This window comes from Carettochelys insculpta, chromosome 3 (assembly GCF_033958435.1).
Source record: "Carettochelys insculpta isolate YL-2023 chromosome 3, ASM3395843v1, whole genome shotgun sequence".
Taxonomy (NCBI): Eukaryota; Metazoa; Chordata; order Testudines; family Carettochelyidae; genus Carettochelys; species Carettochelys insculpta.
The window spans coordinates 45,284,107-45,300,072 of NC_134139.1; the positions used below are offsets into that span (position 1 = coordinate 45,284,107).

Genomic DNA, 15,966 nt, shown 5'->3' on the forward strand with positions numbered 1-15,966 from the left:
ACAAGGCAGAAATAAATAGTATGATGTATAAATCTTGACAGGTGAAAGAAGTGTACTTGAAGGCTGGAGGATATATTGGCAATGGGAGAGTCAGAAAGATTCTTAACTTATGCTTCTGAACACATTACCAGTCTTTCTAATTAGCAGGACTGTGGAAGGAGGAAGGGGTGTGTGTCTTGGAAAAGGAGATGGCCACCAAGTTGTAATTTTCTTGGTGGGGTAGACAGATAAGTAAGGAAAGGTGTTGGTGGGGGATGGAGAATTCCTTAAGAATGGGAAACACCTTTACCTGTTCCTCTCCCAACCTGTTCACTCTTTGTGACTTCTTTCCCTTATTTAAAGGAACTAGGATTTTTGTGAAAGAAGGGGGACCTCCCTGTCATCAGGGTTTGGGTCTCTTTCCTTTTTCCCCTCTCTGCACTGGCCCAAAGTCCAAAGCCAGCTCTCTGTACTTAGGGTGTGCCTCTTCCCTCACTTTCTGGCCCCTTGGAAAGCTAGTTCTGGAAACCATCCTCTCTGGGGAATTAGGGGCTTCTCCCACTAGCTGTCCCATCACCATTCCCCTATTCCCACTGACAAGCAAGACCCCACCAAGTGAGCTCTGCACCCAGCTGGCCCCAACTTTTTGCTGCTGCAAGGTCTCCTGCTCTCTGGCAGTTACAAGGACCTCCCTGTAAACCAGGCTCAATGTCCACTCCTTGCTAACAAAAATGCTTTAGGGATCCTCTTGTGGGGTCATTTAGTAATAGTCATATTCATTCGGTGGTTCATCCAGTTTTTACTTGGAAGATTTTAGCCAGTAGCACACAGTTATGATGAGCATTCAGACAACTGCCCTCTAAAGTGTTCAAACTTTCATGGTCTATTAGCAAACTGTACCACATAAGGGTGTTTTTTTTAAAACCTTAAGTAATTTTGGCCTCCTGTAACTGCACTGGCTGAAGCTGTCTGGGACAAGGATTCAGCCCTGCAAAGCTGAGACCCACTGAACCAGATGAATGTATATCAGAGGTACTTTGCTAATCCAGCTCCTCAGTGCTGAACTGTCACAAGCCAAGGAGTCTGTTTTCCAAGTACATCTTTCCTCAAAGTTCCTAAATGTACGCCTGCTGAATCATAGCAGAGTCTAGCATATTTTTGTTCCCTTTAAGTATCTCCTGGGAGTCCAAACTTCGAAACAGAATAAATTTTGTCTTGGAATCTTTTGACAGTAATCCTTTAAAGTTACAACTGTAAATCTTTAGCAACCAGCACACAAATTAAAGGATGAACATTGCATTTTAATTCATGGCTTGCTTTGAGTTGAGTAGCAATTCGTTCCAGGAAATGGAATCAAGGTTAATCAGGCGGCAGATCATTCATTGCTCTCCTTTCTTTTCAAAGGGTGGCCTTCATACAGTGGATCCAATGCTTAGTAGTGAAACAAGGCTTTGTAATGCACATGGTCAGTAAACTGGGATGGGTGTAGAGAGACCTGCAAGCTTCAGATGATCATCACCTGTGAAGAAACACTAGTACTTTCAGCAAAAGCACCTTGTAGATGCCTTTGGTATTTACTATTACGGGATGTCTGGACCTGCCTTTTGGTTTGGACCATTGGAAGTCACTAATTTTGGGAGACTCTTTAGCATAAAAATAAGCAGTCCTGTAGCACCTTAAAGACTAACAAGTTTACTTATTATGCACAAAAAGCTCATTACAGTAAAAGCTTGGTTATGCAGTACCTGGATAACTGGCACCTTGAATTAATTTTAAAGTTCTATTATCTGGCACCCCTGGGGAACTACAGGTGCCAGATAATCAAATGTGCTGGATATTGGAGCAGGGTCAGTGGCTCCTTTGTCACCAGCTGGTCAGCCACTGCTGTGGCATGCTGTTTAGCTCAATGTGCCAGTTATCCAGGGACTAGATAGATTACAGTAAAAGCATGGTTATGAGCTTTTTGTGGGTAATAAATAAAAGTAACAAGTTTACTGTGCTATAGGACTGCTTGTTTTTTGTGAAGCTACAGACTAACTCAGCTTCCCCCTGCAACTTCTTTAGCATGTTTAACTTCCATTGACAGAATGAACAAACCTGCAATAAGCATAGCAAATAAACTGCGTATGGTGGCAAAGCTTGCCCCACCCCAACAAGAGAAGCAGCGCTGAACACTGGACTACCTCCACATATGGTTTATAAATAGGTATTTTACAGGAAGGAAGACTGCTCTCCGCTTTATAAGACTCACACCAGCTACAAGGAGCCACTAGAGGGCACCACGAGCACAGAAATAGCGAATGCATCAGCCTTGATGGAGTAGGATCTTGCCGTTCTTTTTACCAAACAATAGGCTCATTTCTTCTGCCCATGTCTTAAAAATTATCAGAATTATTATAACAAATAAAACCACCACTGCTACTCCTCTAGCTGGAGCATTTGACAAGGGTTGCAGGAGAGATTATTAACTCAACTCATGGGATTTTTACATAGCCATCTCTTTTCCCAGTGAGAGCCCAGCCTGTATTGCATCAGCTGCATGCAATTGTCTCCAGTCCTTAGCCAGCACTGCCTTAGCCTTCATGTAACATCTCAGGACAGGTGTTTGATGCCCATGGTAACAGATCCCTTTGACACACCATGGAATATTGTAATGCTGCTTCTAGAGTAATGTTCACAGCACCTGAGATGCCCTAAAAGAATCACGTCATTCTGGGCTCATACTCAACCCCGTAAGGACTTTATAAAATGCTTACGTTTGCAGCTCCCTCCATCACAGCAGAACAGTAGCAAACTCAGGTTCAGGCATCTAAGCTACCTGCACGTATCAGAAAACCATCAGCAGCACAGTTCCTATTGGCCACAGAATCATAGAAAGTGAGTAACCTTGAGAGGTCCTCTAACGAGTGCAGCCCTCTGCACTGAGGTGGTCCAAGTATAACTAGGCCATCACCATCAGATGGTTTTCTAACCTGTTCTTACAAACCTTTTACAGGGATTCCACGGGAAGCCTACACCAGAGCTTAAGTATCCTTAGTGGTAGAGCCTCTCTTCTAATCACAGGCACAACAGGTCTTGCCTAGAAGAGTGACTGGCACATGTCCCCTCAAATCAGGGAAGGGGTTGGTTGAAAGGAGATTGCTCTCAAATAAGCTGAAGAAACTGCCCTTGGCTAGACTACAGCTAGAACAGTGGTGGGCAACCTGCAACACACAGACTGCATGCGGCCCAGTGGGTTTCCAGCTGCGGCCCACCGTCTCCTATCTGCCCCCTACCCCAACGTGCCTCTCATGCACAGAGGCACTGCAGCCGCGCACTTACCTGTTCCTGCCCCTGCCCCACAACCCTGTTGATTGGTTTCAGAGCACCACAACCCTGTTGATTCAAGCTCTGTCCCGGTTCTTTCCCCGCCCTCCCAGCTGTTCACGCTCGGGGGGCGGGGAGGGGGGCAGGCATGGTGCACACATCAACAGATCCAGGATGCTCTGAACATGCTAGGAGGAAGGTGGGGGAAGAACAGATAAGTGTGGGGATCCAGTGCACCAGAGGTGGCAGACAGGGGGAGCCAGGCCACATGTGGGCCACTGAGCTGAAGGAGGGCCACTAGTGTGGCCCACTTAGTAATCGTGGCCGTCCATCAGTGAGCTAGCCTTCTTTGGTTATGCCACAAGGGTGAAGCCCCAGAGAGCAGGAAATGTGAAGGTTCCAGAAGAAACCTAAAAGAATATAAAGCCAAGTTTTCTAAAAGGGACTGGGTCTAGTTTAAACTGAAATATTTTGAAAAGTAAATCTAAATTTGGGTTTAAACACATATAAGAAAGTCTGACTATAAGCCTTCCCCCAGCAACACTTGCAACTTGAACCCCAGAGCTAGCGCGGAGAACCAGAAAACATTAGCTTATTTCCTCTGCTGGCAAGTGCATACATTTCTTGTCCTCCCCTTCATGACCTACACATCCAAGTCCTGACTTGTATCTCAGATCTGATCACAATCCTTCAGGCCACTTGTTTCCTCTTCCATTCTCACTTCTGCACCTTCTTCTGGGGCATCCACAGTCATGGAGCAACTTCTCCCAATGTGGTAAGTCCCCTAACAATGCCTCCTCTAGAAGTGCTTTTTTCTGCAAGGCTCTCAGAAACTAGCCCATCACTCAAATGCCTTTAGCATGGCAACATTTAATTTCAATAACATACTTTTCTCTGGGTCCTCCCCTATGTTTTATCTGGGTCTTTTAAACTTGCAATATCTTGGGGGCAGGAACTTGACTTAATTGCGTATTACTCATCAGGAAACACACGCTCCAGTTGTCAGAAATGGGAAATGCAAAAACTGGGCAAGGCACGTTCAGGTTTTAATATATTATGTGTTAACCTGGCCTAGGATCATTAACACCACAGGCAGGAAAGAATTCATCTAAAATAGTTGTATTGTCTAACCGCATCACATCCTGTTAGATGTTTTTGCCAAAGTAACCTGGGGGGGGAAAAAAAATCAGCATCTCAAAAATCTTTTATTCAGCGTTGGATTTCAATTCACCAGCAGAAGACAAATCTCCCAATGAACCTCAGGTCTTCCTTGGATCCTCTAAGAAACACGTGGTTTCAAAGATGATGTGTCAGGACAACCCAAGACCTTTCTTAGTCTTCACACTAAGTTTTGAGCAATGGCCAGCACTTTAGAGAACTCTCCTCCTTTCTTCCGCAGGATTAGAGGTATTGGGATTTTTATTCTAGTTCCAGTTGGGTTTCCATTTTCTTCGATGAGCACCACATTGTTGGAATCAAATCTAGGTGTCATGCAAGGGCCAGGCCTCCTGTGACCTACAATTACAGCCTTTTTCTTTTCTCCTTTGATAGCCAGGAGAATTTTATCCCCCACTTTACCAACTCCACTCTTGTTATACACATGGATGCACTTGGGCGGCCGATGGTATGGCGTGTTCCCCAGGGTGCTGTTGTCCACCACTCGCACGCGGGTCAGTTTCTGTATTGCACTGCATGATCCAGAGATGCTGGCAAAAGAGAAGTAAGAATGCTAGAAAGAGTTTCTTAAACAATCTTTGGGGAGTAAGTGCAAAGCTCAGCACAGTATCAAGCTGTTAGGTGAGCCTTTGATCAGGAGTCTATAAGAAATACATACCATACTGATCATACATCCACTGCAAAGTGTTCTTTGAAAGTCTGGTGCTACTTTGGGCTTCACATATAAATTTACTACAGTGTAATTATTCACGCTAACGGGGAGTCTAAAGAGCCACTCTATGTGAATTTAAAGCATACTATTGCAGAACCTCATATTCAGCGCACCCTTTAGACTCTCCAGAGGCAAGCTACAAAGGGGTTTTGGTTTTCTGTCAGTGCCAAAAGCAGCACCAGCAATCTGAGAATCAAACTAGGCTCTTTGCTCCTGGTATACCATTATTAGTAATAAAGGTTCTGCAGAATAAATTCTTCCTTCAGTGACACCTGGGGAGCCCCACTACTTTCCACGAACATGCACAGGTGTCACTTAGGTGGACCTTAGAAGAAAATTCTCTTCTCTTCATAATTCAAAAGACAGAACAGAGCACGAGCTGGATTCTCTTAGCTATATTGGCTCCACAGGACTGAAAAATAGTACAAATGTGTTTGTTAAAATCAGCAGAACTGATAGCGTGTACAATCAGAGTGTGCAGGCAGACTCGTGCAGTAAGGGGCATTTCTACACATTCACCTTTCAGAACAGAACTTCACTTTAAAATACATTTGCCTTTTTTGTTAGTTCTTAAAATATTGAATTCAAAGTGGTTTACTGGCCCCACCCAAAGACGACACCTGGCAAAGTCTATGAAAGTCACTCACGACTACAAGTAAAGGCCCTGTTCATATCCACTTGAGCAGACTCCCTTACCCTCATCGTGACCTGATCACTGGCAGACATCAACCAAGTAGTTTGTTTCTGAATTACACAATGGCCCCCCAGAGGAGTACAGGATGAAAGGCCAGCCTACCCACTCAGGCCCTCTTTAGTTTTATAAATTATACAGTTGCTAAATCAGAAGATCTCCCTCATTCTCTCTCCTTTTAACATGGAGGATTTGTACAAACTGTGCTCTTCTGCCCTCCCACAAGAAGTGGCATACAAACTTCCAGGCTCAGCAAGTGCAGCATACACCGGTATGAATTTTAACAAAAATGGGCCTTTTTAATGGTGGCAGGGGTGGTGACAAGAAAAGAGGAGATGACTTTCACCCTGGTGCCATACAAACATACAGCAAGAAGACAGCACCCATATAATGGGTACAACCTCACACCATTAGCACTACTTGGCTTCATAGCCTCTCAGTTCCCCAGTTATCTGCTATCAATTCCTTATTTGTTCCTATCTTTTTAAAAGCAATGGGGACAAATTCTGCCCTCATTTACCCCAATGCAGGTGGAATGAATGGTCCTTACTCTAGATGTTTATATAAATGTAGCCCATGGTACTGAAGTGGGGAGGTATTAAGCTCCCTTTATATGGAAACTAGCAGACTAGCAGCCCTGGTCTGTGGCAGCTGTGGGAGTGCCATGGGCAAGGGATTCTCCTAGCCCAGCCAGAGCAGCCCCACAGTCACAGTGCGTATGGTGGCAATGAAGCCACCCCTACCCGGCCCTTGTTCAGTTAACTGGGTTAAACATAACACTTAACCAGTTAACTAATTAAACAGGATTTTACTTCCCTAAGTAGATTGTCCTTATTTGCCTCAATTGAAGCCATACACATGGAGCCCATACAGTACAGTGATGGGTGTGAAACAAATGACTGATAGGAGTCCATTTAACACACTAACATCCCTCCCTTACACACCAAGGCTTTGTCTACACCAGGGGTCAGTAACCTTTCTGAGGCAGAGTGCCGAAATTTGACCTTCTGACCGCTGTGTACAGTCTGAATGCCAGTGATACTTTTAAAAGTCACCAATAGTCCTACTTACAACAGCTTCATTAATAAAGATGCAGAGCTTTCCCGTTTAGAGGGTGGTTGGTAGCATTAGCTGGTCTTTTGCTAATCCACAAGCAGCACGGCTTTGACCCAGCTCCCGCGTCCATGAGGAAGGAGTGGTGGGGCTGAACTCCCAGATTGTGTGCCAATGAAAATCGGCTTGTGTGCCCTGGTCTACACATTAAACATAAAGCACTTATTAAATGAGCTGTGTGGTTGCAACAAGAGCACCGGAAGGGAACTCTCCCAGTACTCTAGGTAAACCACCTCCACCAAGGAAGTCGCTAGAAATGCTGAGAGCCTGTTTAAACTGTCACGTTATAGCTCTGTACCTTGCTGCATTTGGGCAAGCAGGCTGTTTTTTTCACACCCTTGAGCCTGAAAGTTACAGTGCAGCAACTTGCAAGTGTAGACAAGCCTGGCTCTAATCAATCCTGCATTGACTACTGTTTTGGTGGCTCCACATATCCCCACAAAGCATACTGCAGAATCAAGGTCATAAAGGCTAATGAACACATTGCAATATATGAAGTTAATGAATTTGAGCCTTTAAATACCTAGAGGCAGGGACTAGCAATTTGAAGTAAAAGCAAAAAAAGGCAATATTAAAGGACACCGGCAAGATATAAAGAAAGAATTTTAAAAATTATTTGTGGTCTAAATACCACACAGTTAATAGCCGAAGAATTCTAAGCATGTAACTGACTTTTCACCTCTTGGAGATGCATTATTGTGTCTGCATTTCACTCAGCTGGCAACAGACAAAGCAGTTTTACCTTCTGCTCTCAAACCCTGAAAATGCAATCAGATAGGCACAGGAAGACAGACATACTCAGCACTCAGGCACAAGATCTCATCACCAGATCAGACCCACTGCCAATATTATGTCTTGATTGTCAGGCACCAGCATATGCTGTTGTTTGGATTGTCTTCTGAATATCTTTTCATGGTTTGTAGTGACAATTTTTCTATTAGGCTGTTTTTACAAAATTAGAATCATGACATTTTGTGTTTGAGCTGCTTTAAATATGAAAAACACTCAGTTAAAAAAAAACACAAACAGGTGTTTCACTCAACTGTGTTCACAGTATTTGAAAATTACCTGAAATGCCGTTGCTCTATCACTCTGTTTACTTGGGTTAACAGCAGGCCCAGTCGCCTACTCAAGAAAGCCATTGAGATTCTGGTAACAAGACCTGCATGAGAAACAAGAGAATTATGGAGTCTGGAAATTGGATAGTGATGATTCTAGGTTTTTAAAAACGCAAATCATAGACTGAAACCCAAAAGATGCATTTGGGACATACACTCATTGCACTGCTGGGCATACATTACCTGAGTGCTGACAACACCCTCAGCATTGTACAAACCAGAGCAACGGTCTATTTGAATAAGTACAACTCAGATACATTGCATAGTCAGTATGTTCAATATCACTGCAGTGCAGTTTGCTACATAAGAGGAATCATATCATTTTAGTTCATTCTCCCACTTAATGCAAGCCATGAAACCATTATTTTGGGAATTGTGGGCCTGCAAGGAGAAAGTAAGCTATTAAAATTCTCCACAAAAAAGAAGCAAATGGCCAAAGAAAATGCTGATCCCTTTAATGCGGGTTTCAATATGAAATCTGTGGGTTTGTGGATTGCAGGAGTCAAGTCACTATACAACATGAAAGGAATGAACCTCAAACTGCCACCGATCAACCACGTTCCAAATCTAAAGCCACATTGCCGCGGAAGATCGACATGCTCTGAGTCAATCATCCGAGGTTTTGTTTTGTGCATATACAAAACAGTGCCTTCCATGGTCAAAGCTGACCCCAGAACTCCTTGCGAGCAGCGAGAATTAAGGAAGGTTGATCGGAGAAATGCTCCTGTCAACCTTCTTTCATATAGCCAGCCATTGTAATTGACCACTGTCACTTTTAGCCAGTTCTGATGACCCCAGGGTCATCTTCTGCATACTGGCACACTTTAAGAACCATCTGAAAAAAATCTGTACCACCACTATTTAGACAATGTAGCATGATTTTTTAACTATGTTGCAAGTGGGCTCACACCTTAGGTGGGCAAGTTTTGAGTCCGAGGCTTACCAAACCGAAGCATGGTATTTTTGTGCCTCAGTTCCTGTCTGCTATTCCTAAGGTGATCATCTTCACTGCCAAAAGGTGTGTTTTTGTAGTAAGAGATCTAATACACAATAGCTATCTCGCTGTTAAATATTAACTAAAACAAAGCTCTGTAGTCCTTTATTTGATGTAGCTAGGCTACTATGGCAAGGAGACATAGTGTTGACTTTGTCTAGCTACATGAAGATTAAGGGTCCCTATACCTTGTCTCCACTGGGAATTTACAGCAAGATAACTTCAGTTATCTGACTCTAAACACAAACATTTCCTGGCACGGATGACACAGACTATAACCAGTTTTTCTTATGCTCATATATATGCTTACTTTTACTGCATGAAGTGGAATTAGGTACGTACACAACTCCAGAGCCTTCATCTGGGCCATGGATCTTTCCAACACAAGGCACCACTGAGAACTATCACTGCCTGTCTGCCTCTTTCCTGAGCCACATTCTGCTAGACTCTAAACTTGCTATCCCTCAGTGCTGGCTATCCCACCGTACAAAGATGATGTTTGCCCAGCGGGAAAAAAAGTCACTGACGAGACTTCAGATGACTGAGGAGCCTGATCTGTGTTCGAAAGGTTTTTCCATATATACAATGTGATGGGTGGCTGTGGGGAGAGAGCACAAATGCTCACTAGGCTGCTGTACACTTTCCTCCCTCCCCTGCCACGTCTCAGTTTCTTGAGCTAAGTGAGTCTCCTCAGAACGGGCTAAGCTTGATATATGAGATGATACCACTGCAGTGTATTGCCAGCTCGCTCTTCCCAATTTGTGGGGTCAATGCCTCCCTTCTTAAGGCACTTTTGGGGTGTCTTGTGACATTTCCTCTGTCTGTCACAAGTCCTCTTACCATGAACAGGTTGAGAAAAAAGGCTCTGTTCACAATCCATATGGGTGGTAAGCAAGGCTGTATTATTGCCCCCAACTGTTTTCCCCATCTATCTTGCCATGATCTTGATTCTAATTTGTGACTGCTTTTTCTCTAGAATTCAGATCGAGGAGCTGATGGTCCATGGAACACCAACTTGTGGCACCTTCATTCTAAACTTTAGATCACTAGTATTTCTTACTGATGTTTGGCATGCTAATGACTCTGCTCTCCTCACACACAGAGGCTGACTTGCAATCCACCCTAGTCTTTTCTCAGGTGCTGGGGATTGTCCCTCAACATTGGTAAGACAGAGGTGTTTCATCAGCTGATTTCTGCACAAGTTGGCCCACGTTTTCTCACAAATTGTCATTGGTGGCAAACTCCTGGAAAGCACTTGAGCATTTTCCTAGCTAACCACAGTTTATAAAAAGCCCCTGGATGTTTGTAAGCCCAAATCCTCAGCATGGCATAAAATCAGACAGCCATTAGCACTAGACAGTATCTGCACTGTTCCGTGGACAATATTCAAGAACTGTGTGTGATCAGTATTCTGTCTTTATAGCAATGTTGAGAAGTCAGGTTTAATGCTGGTTTAACAGTCATTATGAAGCACCAAAATTCATCCCACCAGTTGCAGCAGAGAACACTTCAACCCTCCAGAGAGCTGTTACTTCATGCTGGCAAATCTTCAAAGTGGCCCAGATAGGAGAAGACAGTATTTGGCACATTCTTTTAGAACAGTAACCACAAACATGAGGAAAACAAAGTAACTTGGCTTTCTTCTTAAGTTTGCTTTCCAATGTCATTTCTGTCAATGTTTCAGTGTGTTATGCTGTATCTGGAAAGGTTCTTCCCAGCCCCTCTTAAGCATCATACAATGCAATCATTTTTTGTTTGGGCAATTCCAAGAACCACTCACCTGTAAGTTGCTGTTGCCCAATCAGAAAACAAGGGTGCTTTATAATACCTGAGATAGGCAAGAGAATATTACTGTTTAATATTTAAATATTAACATTCTTCTGAATGTTGAATCACTCATCTTAGTATAGTCCCAGGAGGGGACAGCTCAGTGGTTTGAGCATTAGCCTGCTAAACCCAGGGTTGCAAGCTTAATCCTTGAGACAGCCACTTACAGATCTAGGCCAAATAGGGGGGAAAAATCTGTCAGGGATGGTGATAGGTCCTGCTGTGAGAGCAGGGGACTGGACTCGACCTCTCAAGGTCCCTTCCAGCTCTATGAGATAGGTATAAGAGGCCAGTTTTCATGTAAACTTATATTTGCAAGTTACTGCTGAAAATGAAAACTCAAAATAGCCCCCAAATCCAATTTTAAGCAGTGTTGTATGATAAGAGGCTTCCAATAATACAAAAAGATAATGGCAACTCACACAAGTCCTTAAACAGTGATTACATGTTAAATCCATCCCTTGTAATTTACATCACATGGCTGAAGCTAAGCTCTAGCAATGAATCTATTTCATATTAAGAGGGTCCAACTATTTGATTCAGCCATTTGGCCTCAACCTTACCAGGTATGCTGTAGACATAATAAATGTCATTTTTGATCAGAATAAATTTCAGAAAGAAAAAAATTAATCAGCTATTCACTCTCCTAAGTGACCCAGTTCCTAGTCTCCTGATTAAGTCTGAATGTGCAATAACCCACTGAAGTAAACATTCAGTTCTCAAGTGTACTGCAGCATTCCCCTACTTCGACAGGCCTGCAGATTCATACAAACCTTAAATACTGCCAGGAAGAAGAACCTTTCATTGGTTACAAACCACCAAAAGGTATTTATGCTCTGTGCCATTTTCAAGTGCCATATTAAAACCTACCTTGCCCCCTTTCCCCTAGGGATTAAAGATATGTTTTATTAATCTTGCCAATGTATTTTTAAAAAGAAGCAAATACACTGCAGTTCTGGAAAATTCCACTCCACAGAAAACAACAGTGACCAAACCAGGATGTTTGATCTAGTACACTGGGCTGTCTCATTTAACTAACATACGATGGTGTCTTACCACTAACAAAAATAAAAGTGGTGACCATGTGTGCTTATTGCCAATGGCTAGGTCTACACGGTGGGAGCTATTCTGGGATACTGCAGTATCCCCTAATACCTGCACTGCATCTATGCAACTCGCCCCTCATTTCTAAACATTTTTCAAAATTAAGGGCAAGCTATTTCAACATCTCTGTACACCTCATCATAGGCCGCATAAGGGACGCCGCAATACAGTGCTTTATTTCTGCATATGGTGCCACTTAGACAGCGCCACGTGCCAAAATAGTCAATTGAATTGAAACTGACACAAAATAAGCTATGGAATTTGCAGAGTGCAAATTATGTACCTGTTTTCAAGTTTAGGCTGTCCTGTAGACATGGACAAAGGGAGCCGAACAATCCACAAGTTGCTGAGTACCTTCTTCAAGACTCACACCAAATGGGTAACAAGGCTTTGGTTTTCAAATTCTCTTATTTTCCCCTGTGAATCCAAGAGTGTGTGTGTGGGGAGGGTGGAGGGTTGGGGTGGGGTGGAGATATCCATTTTAGCAAGATGCTGCAAAATCACATCACCCTAACTCCATTTTGTGTGATAAAATCTTAATACCCATTGCTGGGGAACTGTATGCACATCACCATTATTACTACATACGTTCTTATAGCTCAATTCAAGCGATAGAAGCACTTACAAATTGAAGAGCATTCTGCAGAAGTGGTTCCTCATAGCACATTAAATAGTGACAGAGAGATAGCTACGTTAGTCTGTATATTATCAAAACAAAAAAGCAGTCAAGTAGCACTTTAAAGAGTAACAAAATAATTTATTAAGTGATGAGCTTTCATGGAACAGACCCACTTGGTCTGAAGAAGTGGGTCTGTCCCATGAAAGCTCATCACCTAATAAATTATTTTGTTAGTCTTTAAAGTGCTACTAGACTGCTTTTTTGTTTTGATGGCACATTAAGTCACTATAGGATTTTACAGAAAGGAATGAACATCCACTTTTAAGGGATACAATCCACTTGAAATTTAGTCAGTTTTGAAAATTAGTTAACCACTTGCTTCCAAATCCCATGGGACTGTTTGCAGCATCACAACCACATTTTTCTATTTTTAACTTTTTCCTGTTCCCTGTTGCTAGGTGCTAGGGGAAAACACCGACACCAACTACATACACATTTGCTATTAAATGCACAAAACAAAACAGGGAAAAACATCTTTACTCACACTCAACTGTAGCAATTTTATGTTAATAGTATAGAAGGGTCTAGCATGACCTCTCAAACTAAAACTAACAAACATCAAATTCAGGGCACTAGGAAGTACAGATTTGAAATGAGTTCTTCATTCACTATTAAATGACGGCGATGAACTCAAGATCATATGCACAATGCAGATATCTGAACCTGCAGTAGCAGTGAATGGGTTTATTTATAGGCTCTCTGCCAATCTGCTCTACAAGAGCCAAATGTGAGCGACAGGAGCTCAACCAATTCAGAGTTTTCTTCAGAAAGAAAAATACGTGATTAAGAGCTTATGTGTGTTAAAAACATAGGAGATATTAATTACCAAGGCATAACTGGTTTTACATTAATATGCAGACAAAGAGGCCAAGATTCACACAGGAAGAGTTAATTCGTCAAGAACTTGGGTTTTATGAATAGGCCTGGTTATTAACCAGGGTATTTACTGGTTGAAGGCAGTACTAAAACTCATTACACCCATATTTTTAAAAGAAAGATGGAACAATTCTGCTTTTACACCATTTCCAAGTGAATCATAAGAATTTGGAATCAGTTATATGGATCATAATTAACTGAGGAAGAGAAGGGGAGGAGAGGAAGTAGAAGTGTTCCATTTTGAGATCCAGGCTTCTTCTTAGTGCTATACATACGTGAACATTTTTTCAAAGTAAAATTCCCATTCAAATCTTTTTGGACTGCAAATTACTCAAAATATTAACTTGCATAACTAGATTTTGCTTTCTAGTGCCCACAAACCATGCACATGATCATTGATATATAGATCCCAGCATAGATACAAAAAGGGTATTCACATCAAAATCTGCAAAAATGAGCTGCAGATAGCCACACAGATATACACTGACGTGGATACGTGCAAATATAAAGCTGATATCTGCAGATATCACTTCAAACCTCACAACAAACTTTTCTTAAAAGATCAGTGAGGTCTAGTTAGTAGACAAGATAACAAACAGGAAGTCAAAAGGCTGGGTTGTATTCCCAGTGATCCTACTATGGCTATCTTCACAGCAAAAGAAAGCGGGTGTGTTTACACTGAGGTAGCTGAGTCAGCTGTCCCAGAATAAAATCTTAGTGGAGACATGGCTAATTTTCACAATTAGGAGCTAGATGAGGTCAGCACTAGGTCAGCATACATCTACATCAAGGTAAAAACTATCTGTGCTTTTGTCTCCACTGGGATTTTACTGTGAAATAGGTACCTTGATGTTAAACTCTCTCTATCTATGTCCCCTTCAACTCTTTGTGCTTGTCTTCACTAAACATCTACTAACTTTCGTTAACTGCCTGCAGTTATGTCATCACCGCAACTGGTCCAGCTGTTCCAATACCCTCATTATGTGTCCATTCTTACGTTCCTGAGAAAAACATTTTGTAAGTTGTCATACACATGTGGAGCTTCCATGCTAGACTAATGAGCTAGTATAGCACAGACACACCTTTTGTCCATTTTTTTTAATACTGTAAGCTCATTGAGGCAGAGAGCACTTCTTAATATGTCTATACAGCACTAACATAATGGCTGCTGGGTTGGGTTGTGGGCTGGAGGTGCTAGTATATTACAAAAGAGTAACCAGGACGGTCTCACCAAGCCCTATCTACACCTAAGTAAATCTCTCTCTCTCGGAAGCGACCTTGAGATGTCATTGCGTCCAGTCCCCTGCACTCACAACAGCGCCTATCACCATCCCTGACATTTTTGTTTTTAATCTATTTGCCTCATATCCCTAAATGGTCCCCTCAAGGACTGAGCTCACAACCTGGGTTTAGCAGGCCAATACTCACACCACCGAGCATTGCCAGAGCAGGTGTAATAGAAAAGCTCTTCAGGCAGGAAAGTAAGAGACCCTGTGCTTACAGAGCGCAGGCTGGGAGACTGACTACACCTGGGGTGCGTAAAGTCGGGGAGAGGGGCCTTAAATTTCATAAAGGGGCACAGCATGATTGGCTGCGGGGTCTCAGGCTCATCCATCTCATTAAAAACGTGGAACTACGTTACTCGGTGTGTGTGTGTGAGAGAGAGAGAGAGAGATCGCATTTATACACGGATTACAGTGTACTTCCACATACCGATTTTCTTACACAGGTTGAGCCGGTTACGTTCATAGGAAAACCCACACAGCTTCCACCGGTTGGGATTGCCCCAGCCAGGCTGGGGGCGCCCCACGAACTGCAGGGAGGAGAAGCGGGGCCCGGCGTAAGGCGTTTGCTCCCCCCGGGACTGCAGCGAGATGCTCCGTGAGCGGGACGGGAGCCCAGCCCAGCCCAGCCCCGCCTGAACAGCCCCTCCCCGCCCGGGGCTGTTCGGAGCGCACCCCGGCCTCCACGGGTACCGCCTGTGCAGTAAGTGTGGGCGGGGACAAAACTGACCGACCCCCGACTCACCCAGCGCCCGACCCACCCAGCGCACAAGGGCACGGGGCAGCCGGAGCCTGGCCCGGCCTAGGCCGGGCAAGGAGGGAAGCTCGGGGCCCAGGCCTGCGCCGGGGCCTAAGTCACAGCGGGCGGGGAGCGAGCCCGGCCCGGTTGGATCCCCCACCGCTGGTCCGCGGTCACGCGAGGAACCCAGGAGTCCGGGACACGCCCGTGGCGCCCCACAGTCACTCACAGGCCGCAGGCTCCCGGGCTCTGGCGCGATTCCCCCAGCACGCATGCGCAAGAGGGGACGCGCGCATCCCGAGAGGAGCCACGGCCCAAGGAAAGAGGACGCATGCGCACCAGCTTGTGGCGAGGAGCGCCGCCCTAGCC

At 43.9% G+C, this 15,966-nt stretch overlaps 1 protein-coding gene across 6 annotated transcripts; it reads right to left on the reverse strand.

Moving 5' to 3' along the window:
- Positions 1 to 4,314: 4,314 nt before the first annotated feature.
- Positions 4,315 to 15,944, reverse strand: MRPL14 (mitochondrial ribosomal protein L14). 6 transcript variants are annotated; one of them, XM_074989763.1, is made up of 5 exons: positions 15,827 to 15,944; positions 15,289 to 15,388; positions 10,870 to 10,917; positions 8,046 to 8,139; positions 4,315 to 4,991 (listed from the first exon to the last, which is right to left on the reverse strand). In XM_074989763.1, exons 1-5 carry the CDS (start codon positions 15,869 to 15,871, stop codon positions 4,625 to 4,627), a joined length of 654 nt encoding a protein of 217 aa, XP_074845864.1. In that variant the 5' UTR covers positions 15,872 to 15,944; the 3' UTR covers positions 4,315 to 4,624. The 6 variants fall into 6 exon arrangements, with proteins under 6 accessions (XP_074845864.1, XP_074845866.1, XP_074845863.1 ...); XM_074989765.1 differs by lacking the exon at positions 10,870 to 10,917 and having other exon boundaries at positions 15,827 to 15,943; XM_074989762.1 differs by lacking the exon at positions 15,289 to 15,388 and having other exon boundaries at positions 15,827 to 15,921.
- Between the last annotated feature and the right edge of the window lie 22 nt (positions 15,945 to 15,966).

Bases quoted from the DNA above. Each gene is read 5' to 3' on its own strand.
- MRPL14 (XM_074989763.1), bottom strand. From the start codon at position 15,871: ATGCGTGCTGGGGGAATCGCGCCAGAGCCCGGGAGCCTGCGGCCT. The intron at 15,389-15,826 runs GTGAGTGACTGT...TCCTCCCTGCAG, and splicing joins AGCCCGGGAGCCTGCGGCCT to TTCGTGGGGCGCCCCCAGCC. The intron at 10,918-15,288 runs GTATGTGGAAGT...TGCCTATCTCAG, and splicing joins CAACCTGTGTAAGAAAATCG to GTATTATAAAGCACCCTTGT.